At 41.8% G+C, this 19960-nt stretch overlaps 1 protein-coding gene across 1 annotated transcript in view; it reads left to right on the forward strand.

Moving 5' to 3' along the window:
- Positions 1-13184: 13184 nt before the first annotated feature.
- The window catches only part of NEDD9 (neural precursor cell expressed, developmentally down-regulated 9), a 48703-nt gene continuing 41927 nt past the window's right edge, over positions 13185-19960 (forward strand). Inside the window, exon 1 of the mRNA XM_073332057.2 lies at positions 13185-13385. Within this exon, the coding sequence (XP_073188158.1) occupies positions 13374-13385 (12 nt within the window). The 5' untranslated portion in view covers positions 13185-13373. The remainder of the gene's footprint in view (positions 13386-19960) is intronic.

Raw genomic sequence — 19960 nt, forward strand, 5'->3', positions numbered from 1 at the left:
CGAATGGTTAAATAGTGCCCTAACTTTGAGGAGTAACTTTGCCCAGGTATTTTTACAGCATTTACCCATTGTCCAGAGAGGGGAAAGTTGTTCAGATTGTCTCTCAAAGCCATTTTGATATTAGAGTTGCCTCTCTAAAGCCTGAAGCTCAGGGAGTCTGGGTACTGCTCCTCCGCACAAAATTTCATCCTCTAATATAATCAGCTGAATGGAACCCATTCATGTATTCCAGTCAAGTTAAAGAGGCACTCTGAGTACCAATGATCTAACACATAGCCCAAAAGTTTGAGGAATCATGGATTTGAATCTCCATTTAAACCATAACTGAAAAGTCTGAAGTTCAGGAACTGCCATAATTAGTTTGCATCATGAAGGGCAGTGTTTAGGGAGCTTCCATTAAATTGCTGGTCTCGTAGTTTTCCCTGTGTGCGTTTTATGGAACGATGCTTGCTTCAGCAGTTCAGGCTTCTCTTCCCTACCTGCGGCAGGGCAAAGTATGGGCCTGCTGTTCTTTGTTAAAGAGATGACCTGTCTTCAGTGTTCTCTCCTCACCACACATGCGCTACTAAGCGGAGTCAAATACATTAAAGTCAAGGCTCAGGCCACTGCAGTATGTGTCCCAAGTCCTAGTCCCAGTGAAGTCAATGGGAGTTTTGCCCATGAGAAGAGGATCTGGCCTCCTCTACCCCCTCCTTTGGCTACCATATCAATGCAGGTGTCCAGAGTTATGAATGGCAGCAGTAAAAAAGATAAGGAACAAAGTCCCCATATGTCTTCTTTTTCTGTATTGTTTACGGAGACTCCTGCAAACAGTGCAATACGTTGTTCTTTTCTCTAAAAATCATTAGACTTAACTCTTGTTAGAATGACAGCCAACACGCCCACACCCCCAGCCTCCATCAGCATGGGGGCAAGAACATCAACAGATTTAGATGGCAGCAAAGATATGCATTTTTAAACAATCTTTATGGGAAGGGGGTTCACACTGAGACTGAATTGAGATTTTTAACAAACCATCAAAAATGTAAAGTCAAATAAACTGAAGCGTCATACTCTGCTATTATGGGATTAATCTAGCTCCCACTGAAATTATGAGAAGCTTTCCAGTAACTTCAGTGGTACCTGGAACAGCCCAATGAAGAGGAAGTAGCTATCTTCCCATTATATGCCCTCCATCCAACTTTCCCCAGTAGAAACCAATCCTCCTGAAATTTCTCAAGCTACATCTCATTCCAAAGTAGAAATTTTATGGGACGTTTGGGGAGAAAACCAAAGGGGATTTTCATAGTGAAGGTCAGGAAGGGAAATTTTTAAAAACACCCTTTTGATTTTTTTTTAAAATTAACTTTTCTTTTGGACTCACCCACAATATGAGCTGGCCAACAGACTCCACATGTGAGTGGTTGGCCTCACTGAGGAGAAGTGACTTTTAGGGCTTTGAGCGGGCTATCTGGGGGGAATTATGAAGATAATGCAGTTTGTTTACACTAAGGTAGGAGGGGAAAATGTTAACTAGAGGCTCCTGAAAGCAGGGATACAAAGAGAAGGCTGGAGGACAGGCTCCGGGGGAAAGTGGAAGTCCTTGCCTAGCCCACTCACAGGAGCAGAAATGGAGGAGGGTGTGAAAAACTAAAGGACTATGTCGTTCAAAAGAGACGTAGGGTAAGGACTGTGGGTTTTTGCTTTGCTGACACAAGCCATCCTTTGCTGTTTTGCTCTGTTTTTGGACCACCCTGTAGACAGCTCTGGTCCTGACTCCCTGTGCTCTGGCTAGGGTGCAGAAATTCTCTGCAGACATGTATGTATTTTAAAGTGGCAGGATGCAGTATTTTGATTCTCCCCCTCTTACCTTCCTTATTCCTCCCACTCTTTCTTGTTACCTGAAGCTACAGTCTAAGCCACTTTCATACACAGATGTTTTCACATGCATGCAGAGCAAACCTTAAAATGTTTAGATATATAAGTGTACCTTCTACTGACTTCAGGTATGGATGAATCTTATATGGAGAGGAGAAAATCTGAGAAAGAGTACGGAGAGGGGCCAGTGGCATAGGCGTTGACTTTTAGTTTTACCCCGGGGTGCTCTACCCCAAGGCCCCACCCCCACTCCATCCCTTCCTGCTGACGCCCTGCCCTCGCTCCTCCTCTTCCTGCCCCATGTCCGCCCTGCCTCCTCCCACCCCCTCCAGCCCCTTCCTGCCCACCACTCGCTGGTCTCACCCACCTCCAAGCACCTCCCACAGCTACCAAGCAGCTGATTGGCAGCGCCACTGAACAGCTGTGGCTGGTGGGTGCTGAGCACTCAATATTTTTTTCCCTGGGTGCTTGAGCCCTGGAGCACCCATGGAGTCGGTGGCTATGGCCAGTGGACTGAGATGATGGACATGGTCTGGGGTGGCATGGAGCCAGCTGTGTTACCTGGTATGGAGTAGGGAGCTGGAGACGGGTGTGCTTGGACAGTGGGAAGAGCCTGGCAGGACATGGAAGGAGGGGCAAGTGAACATGGGACATGGAGCCTGCTAAGGAAAGGCAATTATTTATCTAGGATAGTTTTGGAATACTTAATTTCCAAACCATAAAATGTTAAATGCCGAAAGTGTTCAGTATGGAGAAAAACTGTCCTCTCCATTTCCACCCACTATCCACTACCCCCATAGGCCACTCATGAAAAACTTCTCCACTCATACACACCTTCCCATGGACTTGCCAAGGTCTGCAGGAAAGAAATTTCCCTTTGATGAGCCTCATGATTTCCATCTCTGGGCAGCAGAACTACCATCCTGCAATCCTAATATGCCAAACCAATTTAATCTTTAGATGCTCATTTAAAGGAATTTGGGAAATTCCCCAACAAGCATAAAATTGCTATTGCATCCTGACTGAACTCCACCGAAACCCCAACACACTCAACCTTTGGTCTTGTTTGAATCATTTTATTGTTTGGGGAGAAGTGAATAGGATACACCACTTGTCCTATATATCATTGATTAAAAGTATAGATTGGATCAAACTACAACTCTGCATCTCCCCAAATTCGGGAGTAGTTCAGATCAGGATCTGAACTTTTTGATCTTCAGGCTTATTTCTGTAATCAGTTAAACTAGGATCCAGAATCTGACCATGCCTAAATCTTGGGGTATTTCACAGTAACATGAATCTTATTCCTAACCATATGTGTTGGAGCCACCTCTAATTACAACTGCTGTGTTATGGAAGTGTTGGATCCTGAGCAACATCAGAGAGTTGTGCTTATTGTGCTCCATCCACACTAGCATGAGTTAGCAAGTTTTCTGCATGCTCATTAATCATGTTATTTTTCTCAGCTTTTCTTCTGAAGAGTATTTTTTTTCCTTTTGGCCCTAGCAGGCTGAATGGCATGCAATCCACGCTTCTGGAGGCAAGTCTCTTTTTTAATCCATGTATTAAAGCTATTACTGCCAGCAGGAAAACAAAAGAGGGTATTCTACAGGCAGGATTGGTAAACGGCTTTGTTTGCTTCAGAAATGAATGAGTCGTTCAAAGTATCTTTGGAAGCAACAGGCTAGCGAGGGCTGCATCCTTGCATTCCATTCCTTCTCCAGTTTTCTCCACATACCATGGATTCTTCCTGCCCTCTCAATAACACTGGTTTGTGGGGAGAGGGACACTGGGAACATAGTCAGCCTCACAGCTACTTAGAAGAGCAAGAATTGCCTACAGTGATGCCAGTTTCTTCAGTCCCTTTCCCCCAGCAGCAGCATTATGTCAAACATTTTAGTTGGGAGACTGTAATTTGTTTCAGCTTTCTTAATAAAGGCCCTTTTCTGAGTGCCCTTCAGTGCTCAGCTGTGGTTACCATTGTGACAGAGATGACAATTTCCTCCAATATCTTTGGGAGATCTTACTGTATTAAGTTTATATGTCCTTGTGGGCCAGGGATTGTATGTAATTCTGTGGGGGAAGGTCACCACAGCTCCCCCAAGAGCCAAGAACTCTAGGAGCCAAGCGTGGGGTGATTAGGCAAATTCACTCCGGTTGTAGCACCTCCAGAGAGGCATTACCTCATGAGGAAGCTCACCTTTATTAGTTCCAACAGGATTTTCCAGAGACTAACAGACAAAGAAAGGACTTTTGATTCAAGGTCTCTTTTCTGACCAGCAAACAGACAGGACCTTCTGTTCAAGAAGATTGGAAGGACTTTGGCCTACTGAGGCCCCATAAGACTGATGGGTGACTCCTGTTAAGCTTTTAGCATGTGTGTAGGTTCTTTCACTGTTTGGGGGGTTTTCTCTGCCGTGCTTTCACTTTAAGAATAAATGTGCTTGCTGATAAATAGCTGTGTCGTGACTTGTGATTGCTGGCAATTATGCTGTTTGTAGCTTTCAAAGAAAAAGTAAAACATAGATAGTGGCCTGTTCAGGCAGTCTGGTTTGCTGGAGATATCACAGGGGAGGCAGGGGGCTGTGCTGTGCAGCCTGGAAAAACCCTGGTCACGGGGGACAGAGACACAGAGAGGTGATGTGTAAGAAGCTGGGAGCCTAGATTGGGTATTTTTGAGGGACTCCAGAGGGGTAATACAGGGCAGTTGCCCTGAAGTGTGACAACTATCTTTTTCAATGAATTCCTTCTGCTGCTGCTACTTTGAAAACCCGTACTCAAATGTGATCATGTGCACTATACAGTCTGAAGCACTGAAGCAGCTGCCCTGAATGGGTCTGAAAGAGCTATTTCATCCCATTCCAAACCTGCAAGCAACATGCAGCATTGGGACGAAGGTAAATTTAATTCATTCTGATTTTATTTTCTCATTTTTCAGAGTGGGGAAGTGCGTCAGGTGCTCTACTGGTAAAACCTCCACTACTTTCCTCTCCTCTTGACATTCTTGCCACTCACTTTCCTCTTTATAAGGCTCCTGCCATTCTCATCCATACCATCTTTCTGGTTAAAGAAAAAAAAGAAAAAAAAGACACTTCTCCCAGCACTTTGGCTTGTAAGGTGATGCACAGAAGAGAGGCACTATATGCAGTCATACTGTTTGTCTGTCCCTGGAACCAGACCTAAACCCGGAAGATACTTGGAGAGAACTTGGACAGATATATACATACAAGCTTGCAAAACAGGACTTGAAAGCTTCAGAGAAAAATTGTTCTCCCAAGATTTCTGGTGATTCCAATTCTGAACAGATACAACTTTTCAGGTTCTCAAAGAATTCACTTTGAGCTTGATGGGGTGGTCCTAAGTGGAGGCTAGATAAGCAGCTGCCTGCTTGCAGGACCACATATTAAAGAGTCCCCACTGGACAGCATTCAGACAGTTCTGGTCACCCAGTGACAGACCAGTCCTGATCAGCTCTTTCTAGGTTTGGAGATTCTGCTCACCTATTTACTCCTCCAAGAAGGTGCCACAATTTGGGTGTGGTGATCGTTTCTAGCTTTTAGAAATGGGTCAGAACTGTGTGTGCCAGCTGCAACAGCACTTCTGTTGAAGCATCCCTGCAAGCAATGCCAAGGATTCTGGGACACATTTTGGAACCTAAGGCCTGTTTCTGTTCAGCAACGTACAGCAAGAAAGAAACTCCATTTGGAGGAGGAAACGACAGAGGCACTGGTTGGAATCAGCAAGAGAGCAATGTGAACAGTCCCTAACTTTCATCTTTGACTAAGGCATCCAGGCCCCCACAACATGATCTAAAGTTGGTTCTAAAAGGGAATGAAAATTCAGAGAGGGAAGTGCCTTTCATATTTTATCCAAATTGGTTCACCTGTCATTTAGATACCTTTCTTTAGGCCCGACTGTTTGTTTAGCAGTAAAACCATGCTGGAATGTTCCGGTTCCAACCTTCTTCCAAGATTCCTCAGGCTAACAGGGGCTGGGTTCATTTTGAAAGCATCAGAACGGTCCTCTGGGTGGGAGAGCACTTTTATGTTTCCATTGCCATTTGAAACAGCACTGTCACACTGAAGGGAGCTGCATTACCCCCCATTTGATCAGATGGAGGGTCACCAAGCAGGGTGTTCAGGGGTGGCTTGGGAAGTTAAATGATGGAATCCTGGAGAACCTCTGCACAAAAAGACCTTTGCTGAGAATTTGAGGGAGCAGCTTTTTTGTGCTTTATTGTGAACAGATATGGGATGTCAATGAGATTATTTCATTTATTTTAGGAAACATATTGTTCTAAAACAAGACAAATAAGCTAGAATTGTGGAAAAATGACAACAAATAATCCTCTAAATAGAAGAAAAAAATTCTCTCCAGCCACTTAATATTCCTCCTAATTTGATCTTTCCATATAAACTTGGCATTTACAGGAAACCACTGTCTACAACTCCTAGCAAGACAGGTCCTCATTGCTGTTTCATGTAATGAATTGTTTATCTGTTTGTCCAGTACTAAAGATGAGTGGAAAAAATTCCCACCATTGGCCAAAATGGGGAACAACTACTTTTTTTGTGTGCTTTGCTGAAACACAGATTACTTGGTGAGTTTCCCTCTAATGTTTTGCTTTTTGGGTGAAAATTAGAAGTCTTTCATAGAATCATAGACTAGAATCATAGAATATCGGGGTTGGATGGGCCCTCAGGAAGTCATCTAGTCCAACCCCCTGCTCAAAGCAGGACCAATCCCCAACTAAATCATCCCAGCCAGGGCTTTGTCAAGCCTGACCTTAAAAATATCTAAGGAAGGAGATTCCACCACCTCCTTAGGTAACGCATTCCAGTGTTTCACCATCCTCCTAGTGAAAAAGTTTTTCTTAATATCCAACCTAAACCTCCCCCACTGCAACCTGAGACCATTAGTCCTCGTTCTGTCATCAGCTACCACTGAGAACAGTCTAGAGCCATCCTGTTTGGAACTCCCTTTCAGGTAGTTGACAGGAGCTATCAAATCCCCCCTCATACTTCTCTTCTGCAGACTAAATAATCCCAGTTCCCTCAGCCTCTCCTCATAAGTCATGTGTTCCAGTCCCCTAATCATTTTTGTTGCCCTCCGCTGGACTCCTTCCAATTTTTCCACATCCTTCTTGTAGTGTGGGGCCCAAAACTGGACAGATGAGGCCTCACCAATGTCAAATAGAGGGGAACGATCATGTCCCTCGATCTGCTGTTAATGCCCCTACATATACATCCCAAAATGCCATTGGCCTTCTTGGCAACAAGGGCACACTGTTGACTCATATCCAGCTTCTTGTCCACTGTAACCCCTAGGTCCTTTTCTGCTGAACTGCTGCCAAGCCATTCGGTCCCTAGTCTGTAGCGGTGCATGGGATTCTTCCGTCCTAAGTGCAGGACTCTGCACTTCTCCTTGTTGAATCTCATCAGATTTCTTTTGACCCAATCCTCTAATTTGTCTAGGGCCCTCTGTATCCTATCCCTACTCTCCAGTGTATCTACCTCTCCTCCCAGTTTAGTGTCATCTGCAAACTTGTTGAGGGTGCAATCCACACCATCCTCCAAATCATTTATGAAGATATTGAACAAAACCGGCCCGAGGACCGACCCTTGGGGCACTCCACTTGATACCAGCTGCCAACTAGACATGGAGCCATTGATCACTACCCATTGAGCCCGACAATCTAGCCAACTTTCTATCCACCTTATAGTCCATTCATCCAGCCCATACTTCTTTATCTTGCTGGCAAGAATACTGTGGGAGACCGTGTCAAAAGCATTGCTACAGTCAAGGAACAACACGTCCACCGCTTTCCCCTCATCCACAGAACTAGTTATCTCATCATAGAAGGCAATTAGATTAGTCAGGCATGACTTGCCCTTGGTGAATCCATGCTGACTGTTCCTTATCACTTTCCTCTCCTCTAAGAGCTTCAGAATTGATTCCTTGAGGATCTGCTCCATGATTTTTCCAGGGACTGAGGTGAGGCTGACTAGCCTGTAGTTCCCAGGATCCTCCTTCTTCCCTTTTTTAAAGATGGGCACTACATTAGCCTTTTTCTAGTCGTCCTGGACTTCCCCCGATCACCATGAGTTTTCAAAGATAATGGCCAATGGCTCTGCAATCACATCCGCCAATTCCTTTAGCACTCTTGGATGCAGCGCATCTGGCCCCATGGACTTGTGCTCGTGCAGCTTTTCTAAATAGTCCCGAACCACTTCTTTCTCCACAGAGGGCTGGTCACCTCCTCCCCATGCTGTGCTGCCCAGTGCAGTAGTCTGGGAGCTGACCTTGTTCGTGAAGACAGAGGCAAAAAAAGCATTGAGTACATTAGCTTTTTTCACATCCTCTGTCACTAGGTTGCCTCCCTCATTCAGTAATTTGTCATAGTTTGTCATTGTTCCTTTTTTGCTCTGGGGAAGGAGGCACAAAAAAAGAACCTCTCAGCAGCCTCTCTGTCCCATAGAGGAGAGGGAAATGTAAGTGGCTGCCTAGGCCAGAGGTATATTTTTGTTATTTCCCTCATGAAAACAGTAACACATTTGCCCAGCGGATCAAATTCCACCATTTTGGCTGTGGATGGAACTATCTTATAGTGAAGTAATTCCATTCCTCAGAGAACAACTCCACAGAGGACTACTCCTACAGTTCTCATGCCAAAGGAAGTGTGGTCTGCATAAGGGCTACAGGACCAGGCCCTGTATGTGGACCTTCATTCTCTATAGTCAGAACTGTAATTTGCACACTGAAATGCAGTTGCACTATATATCCATGTTCATTTTTAAACCAAATCCTTAGACCCGCTAACAAGATTGTAAGGGGTGCAGATGTTATTTACTGCTGCATAATGCTGTCCGATGGACAGCATAGATGCTGGAACTACAGGTGCTGCTGCATCCCACGTCTTGAAGTGGTTTCCATTATATACAGGGCTTATAGTTTATTTCAATAGCTCTCAGCACCCCCACTCTAAAAATTGTTCCAGCCCCCTGATGGACAGTCAGGCTTTGTGCAGAAGAAGGGTAGCTCAGTGCTGCGACAGTGACATCAGTCTCTCAAAGCGCCCTCCGCAGGCCCTGGTTTCTCTCTAGCTTCCTCATGCCAAAGGGGTACAAGGATCTGGAGACCCCTAGCATTGTTTTTAAAGTTACCTCTGAAGAGAGGATCTCTGTCTGTTGTTCTTCTCCCACCAATTGTCACAGGGTTGTTCTTTGCTGATTTGCTTCAATAGGTCCCCTGCTTTCTTCCTGGCAGATGTATCTGTTTCACAGCTGTTGTCCAGAGGTGCTTGTTGTGGACCACGTAGCCCATTCAATCTCTCTGGCTGACACTCATCTGTTCTAGCTCTGGCACTGAAGGGGCTCTTGCTCCCCTGATACCATTCTTCACTAAATACCTGACTACCAGATTTGGCATTCAAGAAGAGAGTGAGGAGGAAGCAGACACAGATGAAGTCATAGGGCTCATTCTCTACTCCATTGACATTGTAGCGACATAACAACAAAGTAGAGAATCAGGCCCGTTGACTGTGCTCTGGAGGAAGAGTCAATGGTCACATTCCATAAGTTGCCCTCCTAAGAATTTGAATAGGGCTCTGTAAATATAAATCCAGGCCACACAGCGCAAGCTGGCTCTGCACTACAGACCCTGGTAAAGCCAGGATTTCATCTCATAAGCATGTTACCCTGTATAACTAAGCTGATCTGCCAAGAGAACAGAGTCAAAACTTTCCAAAACTATGCCTGTAATACAATATTAGGCAATAAAGACATTGCAATCTACGAGGTCATTAAGAAAAGCTAAGTAGCTGTACTAACCACAAAAATGCCCTTTATACAGTTAGGTCTAATTTTTCAGCAATGTGTCAGGCTTACAGGATCACATTTACAAATGCCCCTTTCAAGTTGTATCTAATTTCTGACATTCATGGTGTGTTGGGGAAACTCACCCATATTGCAGATTGTGCTAGGAGTGTTGCATTAAGAAGGAGCATTTCACCCTTGGGGAAATTAAAAGCCACCTCAAAGCTCAAAGCAAACCTGAGATGGTAAATGGAGTAGGCCAGAGAGAGGAAGGGCATGTCTGAAAACACAGAGCAATAAGATACTGATTTGCTTTAGTGGGGCAGCAGCAGAGAGTTTTTAATCTAGCTTTCCTTTACAATATTAGTTTATGTATTTATTTCTTCATTTTTTTTTAAGCACGACTATTACAAGCTCCCATTCAGTATTGTTGGTCACTTGGACTTTGAGATTTGACACCCCAAAATTTATTTTCAGCAGAGTCCATACAAGCTTTTAATACCCACTATGCAGAGTAATAAACTGCTTCCTTGAATATTTTTTGCCTTTGACAAAAAGTTTTCATTAATATGCATGTAGGGAACACATTAAAATGGCCTGTTAACAGTGGCAGGACATTTTAAATAAATCAAAAGAAAAATCTTAAAACACAAGGCAGGTTGTCAGACCTTTATTCTTGTGTTTATTTTTTGCTGGCTGCAGAGCACTCTGAACATGAAAAACACCAGTGACATGCTGCTAAGCATTATTATTTCATTGTGGGTTTAGGTTTAGGAAAAGCCAGTAACATAGTTCTATGCATCTGAAGTACTTATCTTGCCCTATTAGCGTAGTGCCTGGGCGCCTCACAATCTAATATATTTATTCTCATAACACCCCTATGAGAGAGGGAAGATTATTATACTCCCTGTTGTAGATGAAAAAACTGAGGAAGGGAGAGGCTAGTCCAAGGTCACGTAGGGAGCTCTGTGGTGGAACAGGAAATTGAACCTGGGATTCCAAAGTCCCAGGTTAATTCCCTGACCACTAGATTATCCTTCCTCCTTTAGGAGGGTAGCCCAGAAGGAACTGTTTATATCCTCTCACAAAAGCCTCAGGGAGTCAAGAAGAAAGATCAGAGCAGGTCAGGCCCTAAAAGAGACTCAGACTTTCACTACAGGTACAGTAAGTTCATACAGGTCTATGGGATACATTTAATCATCCAAATATTTTTCAAATTGTCCTTGGCTATTTGCTTTCTCTGATTTATGTGGACACAGAAAACAATTTTAGTTATCCTGTTGAAGCTATTTAAGTATTTTTGATGCTCTACTAATCAGTAGGAATAATTCCATCAAACATCCATGGTAACATCACATTATGAATGGTTGAACATTTCAGTATTTGGTAAATTGACATGGAATAACTGTTCTATGTATAAACTAATTCACATGATTTCTCTGAAAACTTACAGTGAAAAAACAAACCAACAAACCCAGAGGTCCAAGCAATAGCAATGTTAAGTGTCAGAACATTATACTGTGAGCACAATTATAATATAACATAGTAGGCTTCTAAAGTATCTTTATCAGCACACACAGCAGTAACTCACTAGTCCTCATTAAAGATTGTTCCCCCCGTTGTGGATTATTGAATTTTGTGAATTATAGTCTGATTCCTGCAATTGCACTGATGTGGAGTCAATTGCAGGATCAGAGTCTTCGTGAGTAAGCAAATTGGGAAACAAATATCAAAGCTATTGTATCAAAGACTTATAAATTAAATTAACAAAATGAAGTATACTTTTAATTATCTATAACAGTACTTCACTGTAGATGCAAGTATAGGATCATAGAAATATACAGTATTATATTTTCTATACATAATGAAAGCTTAATAATGAGACCTTGCTAGTGGCTTAGTCACATGAGAATTAGTGAGGTTCTATCACACTGTAGAAATTTTTTTAATTTAGCAATAGGAGACACTCTCTTACTCTAGAAGCAGTCAGAGTCCATCTATGACCTAGAACTTCTGGCTTAGATCCAAATTGGTCAGAAGAAGAAAAAAAAATATTTCCAGGTTATCTAGTCTAGCTGGAGTTCTTCCCACTCAGAGATTGCTAGTGTCTGGACTGGACTCATCAAGGCCCGATTAGGAGCCTGAGGCCCAGTTATAAAGCATGGCACAATCAATTCACTTTTTCTTCACTTCTCTTTCCTGCCCCCAGTGCTTAATTTGTGTCAGGGCTTGTCAGGGCTGAGCACCAGGCACCTCTAGGTTTGGCAGTTCATAGCCCTGGCATCCCTGAGCTTGCCGCCTCAATTATGAAAGTTAAAAAAAAAAAAAATTGCTTGAGCCATGTCACCTAATTGCTTGAGCCCCAGCACCTCTTTCATTACAAATTAAGCACTGCCTGCCCCCAAGTAATCACAAAGGAATTACTACCAAACTATAGATTTCAGAGTAGCACTCCGATGAAGTGAACTGTAGCTCACAAAAGCTTATGCTCAAATAAATTGGTTAGTCTCTAAGGTGCCACAAGTCCTCCTTTTCTTTTTACCAAACTATACTGATTTTACAGGGGTCACAGTTTAAACCAGGCATAGAGAGCATTAAAGCCAGCTTGCCCTCCAGTGTCTAATCAATATGTAAATAACAATCCTTTCCCATGCAAAGAGAACACTTGGCATTTTGATTCAAGAGATAATGATTGGACTGTTAACAGACCATCTCACAAAGCAGGAAGACAGGAATGAAAACCCTAAGTGTTCAAAAACAAAGATAGAAGTGTGCGCACCAAGAGAATTAGCACTGAAAGAAGGACTACACGGAAAAGGTAATAGGCAGCATTGGAGAGCTCGAATTTAACAAAGTATTCATCTAAACCAATGGTGGCTGCCAGATGTATACTGTCTGAATATCATATGTATTTTATTCTGTCTGTAAAGCACGGTGCACATTTTCGTCATCATTAGAATAGTGTAGGTGCAGAGTACATTTCTGAGAAAGTTTTAGTGCCTGATCTCTGTCATGTCAGAAAAAAATATTTTAGGGGCTTGCTTCAGTCTGACAGTCGGAGCACTTTGAACCTTGAAAAGAACAAAAACAGAACAGCGACCAAAAGAGATATCAGCAGGGGTGGTGAGTAAAGAGAGTACCGTAGACAGAAAGGCTTTTGTTCCCATAGTCGATTTCATGTGGCGATTATGGGGTGAATGGCTTTGAAATGAAACTGGTTTATGAAGGAGTTGCTAGGTCACAGGAAGCAGGACTGTCGGAACTTGTTTTGTGAGTTGATTTCTTAAAGAAACGAAGCTAATCTTTAAAAGATTTCACCCTCAATCTCTCTCTCACGCCCCCTCCTCTTTCGTAGTAGAAATTCATGTCATAGTAAGTGATCTTTGTTAGAAGGGGAGTTTCAAAAAGTTTGGGGGTGGGTGGGATCCATGTTACCTTGTCCCCACAATTCTGCCCTTTTAGCCAATAGTAGGAAGCTATGCAAATGAGTTCAGTAGTCTGCCTCCAACAATCCCAACATGAGCTCAGAGACATTGAAAATTTAGCAGTACCGAGACCTCTCAAATTAGACTGGCAAACCAACTGCAATTCTGGGACTATTTTCATTTGCTTTCAATAAGACATTACATGGGTGGGAAAAGACGTGCGATCTCGACGTATGCTGTCTAGTTTTAGAAGACTACTCCATATAAGCCTGAAAATATGAAGTATAAGGTAAGGAAGTGGCTTCTTTGAAGGGGTTTTCTTATTCAATACCGTATATGTGGGGCGGGAGCCATTTACATCTTTAATTCCAAAGGGATTCTGATTGACAGCTCCATTCCGGTGCACTGCGGGCTAGGAGAGGGACTGGATGAGCGGGTGTATTCCCTTCGATGGATGTAGAGCACTTCGCTTGAAATACAGTCTAAAAACTAGACAGAATTTAGGGTGTCACACTGTCCCTAGGCAAGCTCGCAGCTGATTTCCTGCAACTGCTACAGATATAGTAGTAGCTCAAAGGAGGTGGGAAAGCCACGCTTCCAGGTCTCAGACTCACTTATTTTTGGATTCATCCTAAGGCAGTTTTTAAAGTCTCTCTTTCTCTTCTGCTGTGAATGACTTTGCCATGTGTGTTTCAAAGAGACCTTGCAAAATTCTACCCACCATTTTCTGAAATCGTTAATATTGAGGCTCGAAACGTGGATAAAGGGTGGATTTGTTGCTCTTTTCTGAAAATATAAGGCGTTTTTAGCAGAAAGCCTGGCACACATAAAGTGAGTAGTACATGAATTAGGTTACAGTTCTGTTGAACCCTTGTAAAAATTCTTCTTGCGTTCATCCCTGGCAAAACATTAACTGGCACTTTATAAGAAAACGGTCACTTTAACCTTGTGTCAGCAGGTACGTACTGTATTAATGTATAATCAAGAAAAGGAGCTAGCCGGGGGGGGGGGGGGGGAATCTTATGCTGACAGACACGGTAGGATTCTGCATGAATTTCTTGGACCGAGTTCTGCTCCCCCATATTCCAGTGTAAAATCTGAATTGACTGCACAGAAGTCAAAGGAAGTTACTCCAGATTCACGACGAAAGCTTATGCTCAAATAAATTGGTTAGTCTCTAAGGTGCCACAAGTCCTCCTTTTCTTTTTTCCAGATTCACGATGGTGCAAGTGAGAGCAGAGTTAGGTCCCTTAAATGGAAAAGAAGTGTATAGTATATAGTGATAACCTGGAAGAGGATTCTCTGATTTTTTAATCTTGTTCGATTTCAAAGGAGAATGTGCTTTCCTGTAACTTTTTTGATGCAAGTGCAGCACTACACATCTGTACAAGGAACTAAAATCTCCCCTCATTTACACCAGCGTAATTGCCCAGACTTCAGAGTTTCACTGGTATAATCAAGAAGGACATTTACATCTGTGGATGTAAAATGTATTTATAGATATATCAAAATACATCTTCCTAAGTGATTTCCAGCATTATTGTCCAGCACTGTTTATAAATATGGAAATTGTTGTTTTCCCCTTGTGAAATGATGAGCCTGTTTCCCACACTTTAACAACATATGGTTTATGTGAACACGCTGCAACTTTTAAAACATAGAATCATAGAATCATAGAATATCAGGGTTGGAAGGGACCCCAGAAGGTCATCTAGTCCAACCCCCTGCTGGAAGCAGGACCAATTCCCAGTTAAATCATCAACCACATGGTTGGTTTTAATTAGCTGTGAGCAAGAAACTAATTATATATTTGGAAATTAGAACCATATTCCTCTCTTCATTCTTTAACAAACCAACCAAAACACTTTAATGTATCAGATCTATTTAATACAGTTGTTCTCAAAAACATAAACATGAAGTGCTGATGGGTCAATCAATCATAGTGTTACACAAATTATAAATAACTGGGCAGGGTACTGGATTGCTGCATTAGACTAATGTATAGACCCTACAGTAATCTTTTGTGATTGGAAAAAAGGGGGAGGGAAAGAATATTTTAGCTCCTCCCCTACAAAAAAAACCTCATCAAGGTCAATAAAAAGGTGAATTAGAAAAGTCACACCCATCATTCACACTTAAATTGCAAGCTCTTTTTGTGAAGGAGCAATCTTTTTATTATATTTGTACTGTATCTAGCATCAGGGAGCCCTGATCTTGAGGTGGTGAGTGTGGTTTAAGAACCTATATAGAGTGGGACCTCCAGATGCTACCAGAATACAAATAAATAGTGGCAATAATACTTGTACACCCACATTCACTTTTAACTGTGTACGTTCTTATTTGATCCTGAAGATGAGCTCAGTCCAAGCCTTTAAAAACGAAACACTCACAGAATTTAGAAAAGTTTGGATCCAGATCCAGACTTTATGGCCAGCTCCCATTTCTCTAATTAGCTGAACCCCAGATTCCATCTATGGCACTCAGATACCATAGCAATAGGGGTCATATATGACCCAGAATGACAAACAGAAACACCAAGTCATTTGGGAAGTTCAGATCTGGATCTGAACTCTATGGCTGACTCAGTGTTTGTAATGGGCTGAGCCAAAACCACTGATCCAAATGCCCCCAAACTTTAGAGTTCAGGTCTATCTTTATTTGGTACTGGTTTGGAGAAAGAGTCACTTACACACAGAGGGAACATGAATAATTAATAATATAACAAAATATGGAAAGCGCTGAAACCACTGTCTCACTTAGTGGAAACGGTCATTTGTTTTAGCATTAAAGTTTAGCTAATTAAATATATTCTCACTCACAAATGACCTATACTGTGCTTTGACTGCAAAATGACAGATCTGCAAGATTATACAACTCCCTACAATCTCATCACCCTCCCTCCCTTGCACACTGCCAAGAAACAACTCTACAGTAGTAAGGTGATCATATTTCACACTAGCCACGAGGCACTGAGAGAGTATGAAATAAGCCACTTCCACAACTGAAATCTTCCCTGTTCTGTAATGTTCCTTCCCTGTCTAGTGAGAATGAGAGCTTCAGTTTGGAAGGGGATTACGTAATTCTAGATGGAGCAGGCTAGACAAAGAAAAAGAAAGAACCATAAAAAAAGACAGAAGGTTTTTGGTCTCCATGAACCTTCCTGCCAAACTAGTGTGTTTACATTTCCTGGGAAGTCTGAAGTATTTATTTAAACTGTTTATCCAGGACAAATATCCTTAGATTTATTTCTCAGCCACGGGGAAGGTGGGGGGGGGGGGGGATGGACTACAAAGAGAATACCTGCTTGTACAATATTTCCTCACTTGAATATATTTTTTATTTTATATTATTTTTCTCTATGTCCTTGCTTACTGGAAGGAGAAGAAAATAATAGTATAAGTATTAATATTTTAAGTTTTGATTTGAAAAAAATGTCAGGTTGCATTTATGACAGGTGTACAGTATACAGTGTTTCACGAACAACTTCCTGTAATTTTCCCAGTGCAATAAGTGCTGGCTGCTGGTTTGTTTTTGTTTGTTTTACTTTTCTTGTACCTGTACATCAGAAGAGCCTCTGTTTACTGAGGTAACTGAGAAAATGGTTTTATTTCATGTGGAGTGTTGCTTCTTGGTGAGAGAAGGATCTGGCTCACTACCTAACCTGAACTACTTCTTTTTGTCTTGCTCAAAATCTTCCTCCAACAGATCTGGTAGTGAAAAAGGATTTGATCAGCTAAACTTCTTTCATTTGCCCGCCTGGTCCTCAAACTACAGGGGTGAAATTATGGCCCCCACTGAAGCCAATGGTAAAACTCCCATTGACTTTAATGAGGCCAAGATTTCAATCCAGTTTTTTTTGTCTGTGGCATTCCTTAATCCACTCCCTAGGTCAAATTTAGTGGAACTGTGTCTATGTACACCAGAACTGAATTTGACACTAAGGTAGATGAGATTTTTCTTCTATGCTTCACCATCAGTCCTACATCTTTAATCTCCTAGTTTCCCAATATTTAATTAGTCAGACCTTTATACCTTTCACCTGTGTTCTACCAGATGTACCTACATTGCAAGCTGTGTTGTGTATGTGTATTTGCATATTGACTGTGAAATGTCTCGTGATTTTGTATGAAAGACTATCAAATATATATTCCATTACATTGTGATTGTATTGTGGCATACCTCAGGTTCTTTTTTATCCAGTTATGGCATGTTACATCCTATAGACTTTTCACTGGGAGCACGTCATCCCGGTATTACATATTTCAAAATTCACAATTTCTAAATCCAAACCCAACCTATGATTTGGCAAACAAAATGTCCATTACTAAAACTTTGGACTACGGTAATGAAAATGTAATTAGGTGCTACCATGACTAGATACACTGTGACACAATGGAAGAGTACTGTGATAACAAGGCTTTGATAGCTATTCACCAATCACAAGCAAAGGGGGGAAAAAAGTATGTTATAGAATCCAAAAAGGTGTCTGTGCTGGGTGGGTGGACTATGACTGTATTCCTCGCCTTGTTTAAAACACATAAGAATGATGTAAATGTCAAGTATGAGGTCGATTATCCATTTTAAAATAATTTGCCAGGCAAGAAAGGAACCTAAACAAACTGGTTTGAAATGCCTGCCATTTGTACTGGACAGTAATATATAGACTTAATTACAATGCCCTGCACGCCAAGTCAAACAAAATAGTGCCACTGGGAAGAAATACTATATTTCCAACCAGAAATGCTTGTGAAAAGCTATTTGTAAACCAGGCAATGTACAACAAATTATTTGACTACGTGAAGGAAAAAGAACTGCCTGTATTTTACTGACCAAAACCCTTCTGTTTTGTTTACTCTTACATTCCTGACTTCACCCTGTGACTGTTGAGGTATGAAAGTGCAGTAAATAAGGTTTGTAAAACCTTATCAAAAATTACACCACAGAGCAAACTAACAAAGTTAAAGACTACCCTTCAGTCTACCAGGCAATAAACAGCGTTTAGACTGATTTAGTCACTTTATATCTTAAAGGGCAGATCATCATCAAAAAAGGAACATGATAAACTTGTAACAGATTTTTCTTGCTGATTTTTAGCAGTCTGGAAACCAGTATTGTTGACAGGAAGGATTTTCTTATTAGAAGCCAATTTAGCACTAACAAATTGAACAAGTTACACACACTTCTAGAAGACATTACCATTGACAACAATCTTTGCAAATCTGGTTCAGTTTTTGAGCCTGCCTCTCTTAAAAATGTTCCCTTTAAGAATTTAAAATTTACCTCATATTATACAATTCAGTAATACACATATATGTTTTAATTCATATTGGGCCATGGGACTAATCCTGCAGCCTTTACTCAAAAAAGATTCTGATTAAATGTAATGGGAGTTTTACCTGAGGGATGACCAAGAACCATACTGACCCCCATGTCAGTGGAGAGGGGCAATACAAATGGATGTATGTTGGGTGAATGTGAAAGAGAAGAGTACAGTCTCAGCGACCATGGAAATGCCTCTCTGCAGGTGCTTTGAAGGGTTTGTGCACCATAATGTAGGACAAGTGGGTTACGATTGGAAAGCAGCTGTTAACCTTGACATCACGCACAAAAGGCGGTGGCAATGAACAAGGCAATGGTGGCATTGACATACTGCCAATGCCCCGGAGAAGACCAAAGGGGTTAGTAGCGATTAGATAGGTACTGGGCAGGTGGCTCTTGTCTCCATGCATCTTAGGAGTCTGCAGGACTTGGGACCAGACTGCTGGTCATTTCTGCTGAAGCCATTCCCCACCAAGGGCTGACTGTATCAGAGACCATAGTTATAAACTCAGTTCTCTCTCTTCTGTTAGTCTGTGAGGAGGACAGTATGGCATGGTCTCGCCTATCAACTGTCTATTTTAGGTACTTATAGGGTTCCCATCACCATAGTATCTAAGCACCTCACTCACAACACCCATTTTACAGATGGGAAACAGGCACAAAGAGGCTAAGTGATTTATCTCAGGTCACAGAGGAAGTCTATGGTGGAGCAGAGAACTGTAACCAGGTCTCTCAAGTACTAAGCGAGTCCCCTAACTACTGGGTCATCCAACTCTAAACGAACCTACTATAAAGTCATGTCAAAGAACTAGATAATGATGGGCAATTGTTTAAATGGTTTGTAGGCTCTCTACATAAGGATGCAAAAGTTCAGGTGTTGATGATAAATGTATCTGAACCTATTTAATCTGGAAATTTGGCTAGATTATCTATGGTTTCTAAACAAACAAAAATAAAACAACAACAACAAAACCAAATGGAACAAAAAGCCCAGTAGTTCCTGGTGTGGGCTGAGTCATTAGAAATACCATGAGAACAGTCTTACTTGTGATATTTTGTTACTTCTGCTTTCACTTGAGTCCATGAGTTATAGAGGCCTGGGAAAATTGTATGTAAAATGGATTTTAACCACACTTTTTGAGATCTCTATAAAGGTTCAGATCATGTTGTTAGTGAAGATTCAGGTCCGTTGTTACTCTAAGGCAGTTTGCCTCTATTAATAACACCTCAACTGATATGATGATGATGACCTTCAGAAGACCTGAACATTGTTTTTATATGCCAGAAGTGGCTTTTATGATCCATTACTAGTGTGGTGGTAGCAGCAGTAATAGCCTGTGAAGTTGCCCTAGGAAACATATTCTGAAGATGGCTTTAGGATAGCCCAGACAGACAGAGGAGGAAATTTTTCTGTTAACTGCACAAAAACTGATGCTGATGAAAACATTACTGATAAATCTGGTGATCATCAAGGATCGCTGTACCCTAATCCTGAATTATAGCATTTTATCATTGACCATTGAACTCTTTGTGTGTGTTTACTGG

Source organism: Lepidochelys kempii, chromosome 2 (assembly GCF_965140285.1).
Source record: "Lepidochelys kempii isolate rLepKem1 chromosome 2, rLepKem1.hap1, whole genome shotgun sequence".
NCBI classification, from domain to species: Eukaryota; Metazoa; Chordata; order Testudines; family Cheloniidae; genus Lepidochelys; species Lepidochelys kempii.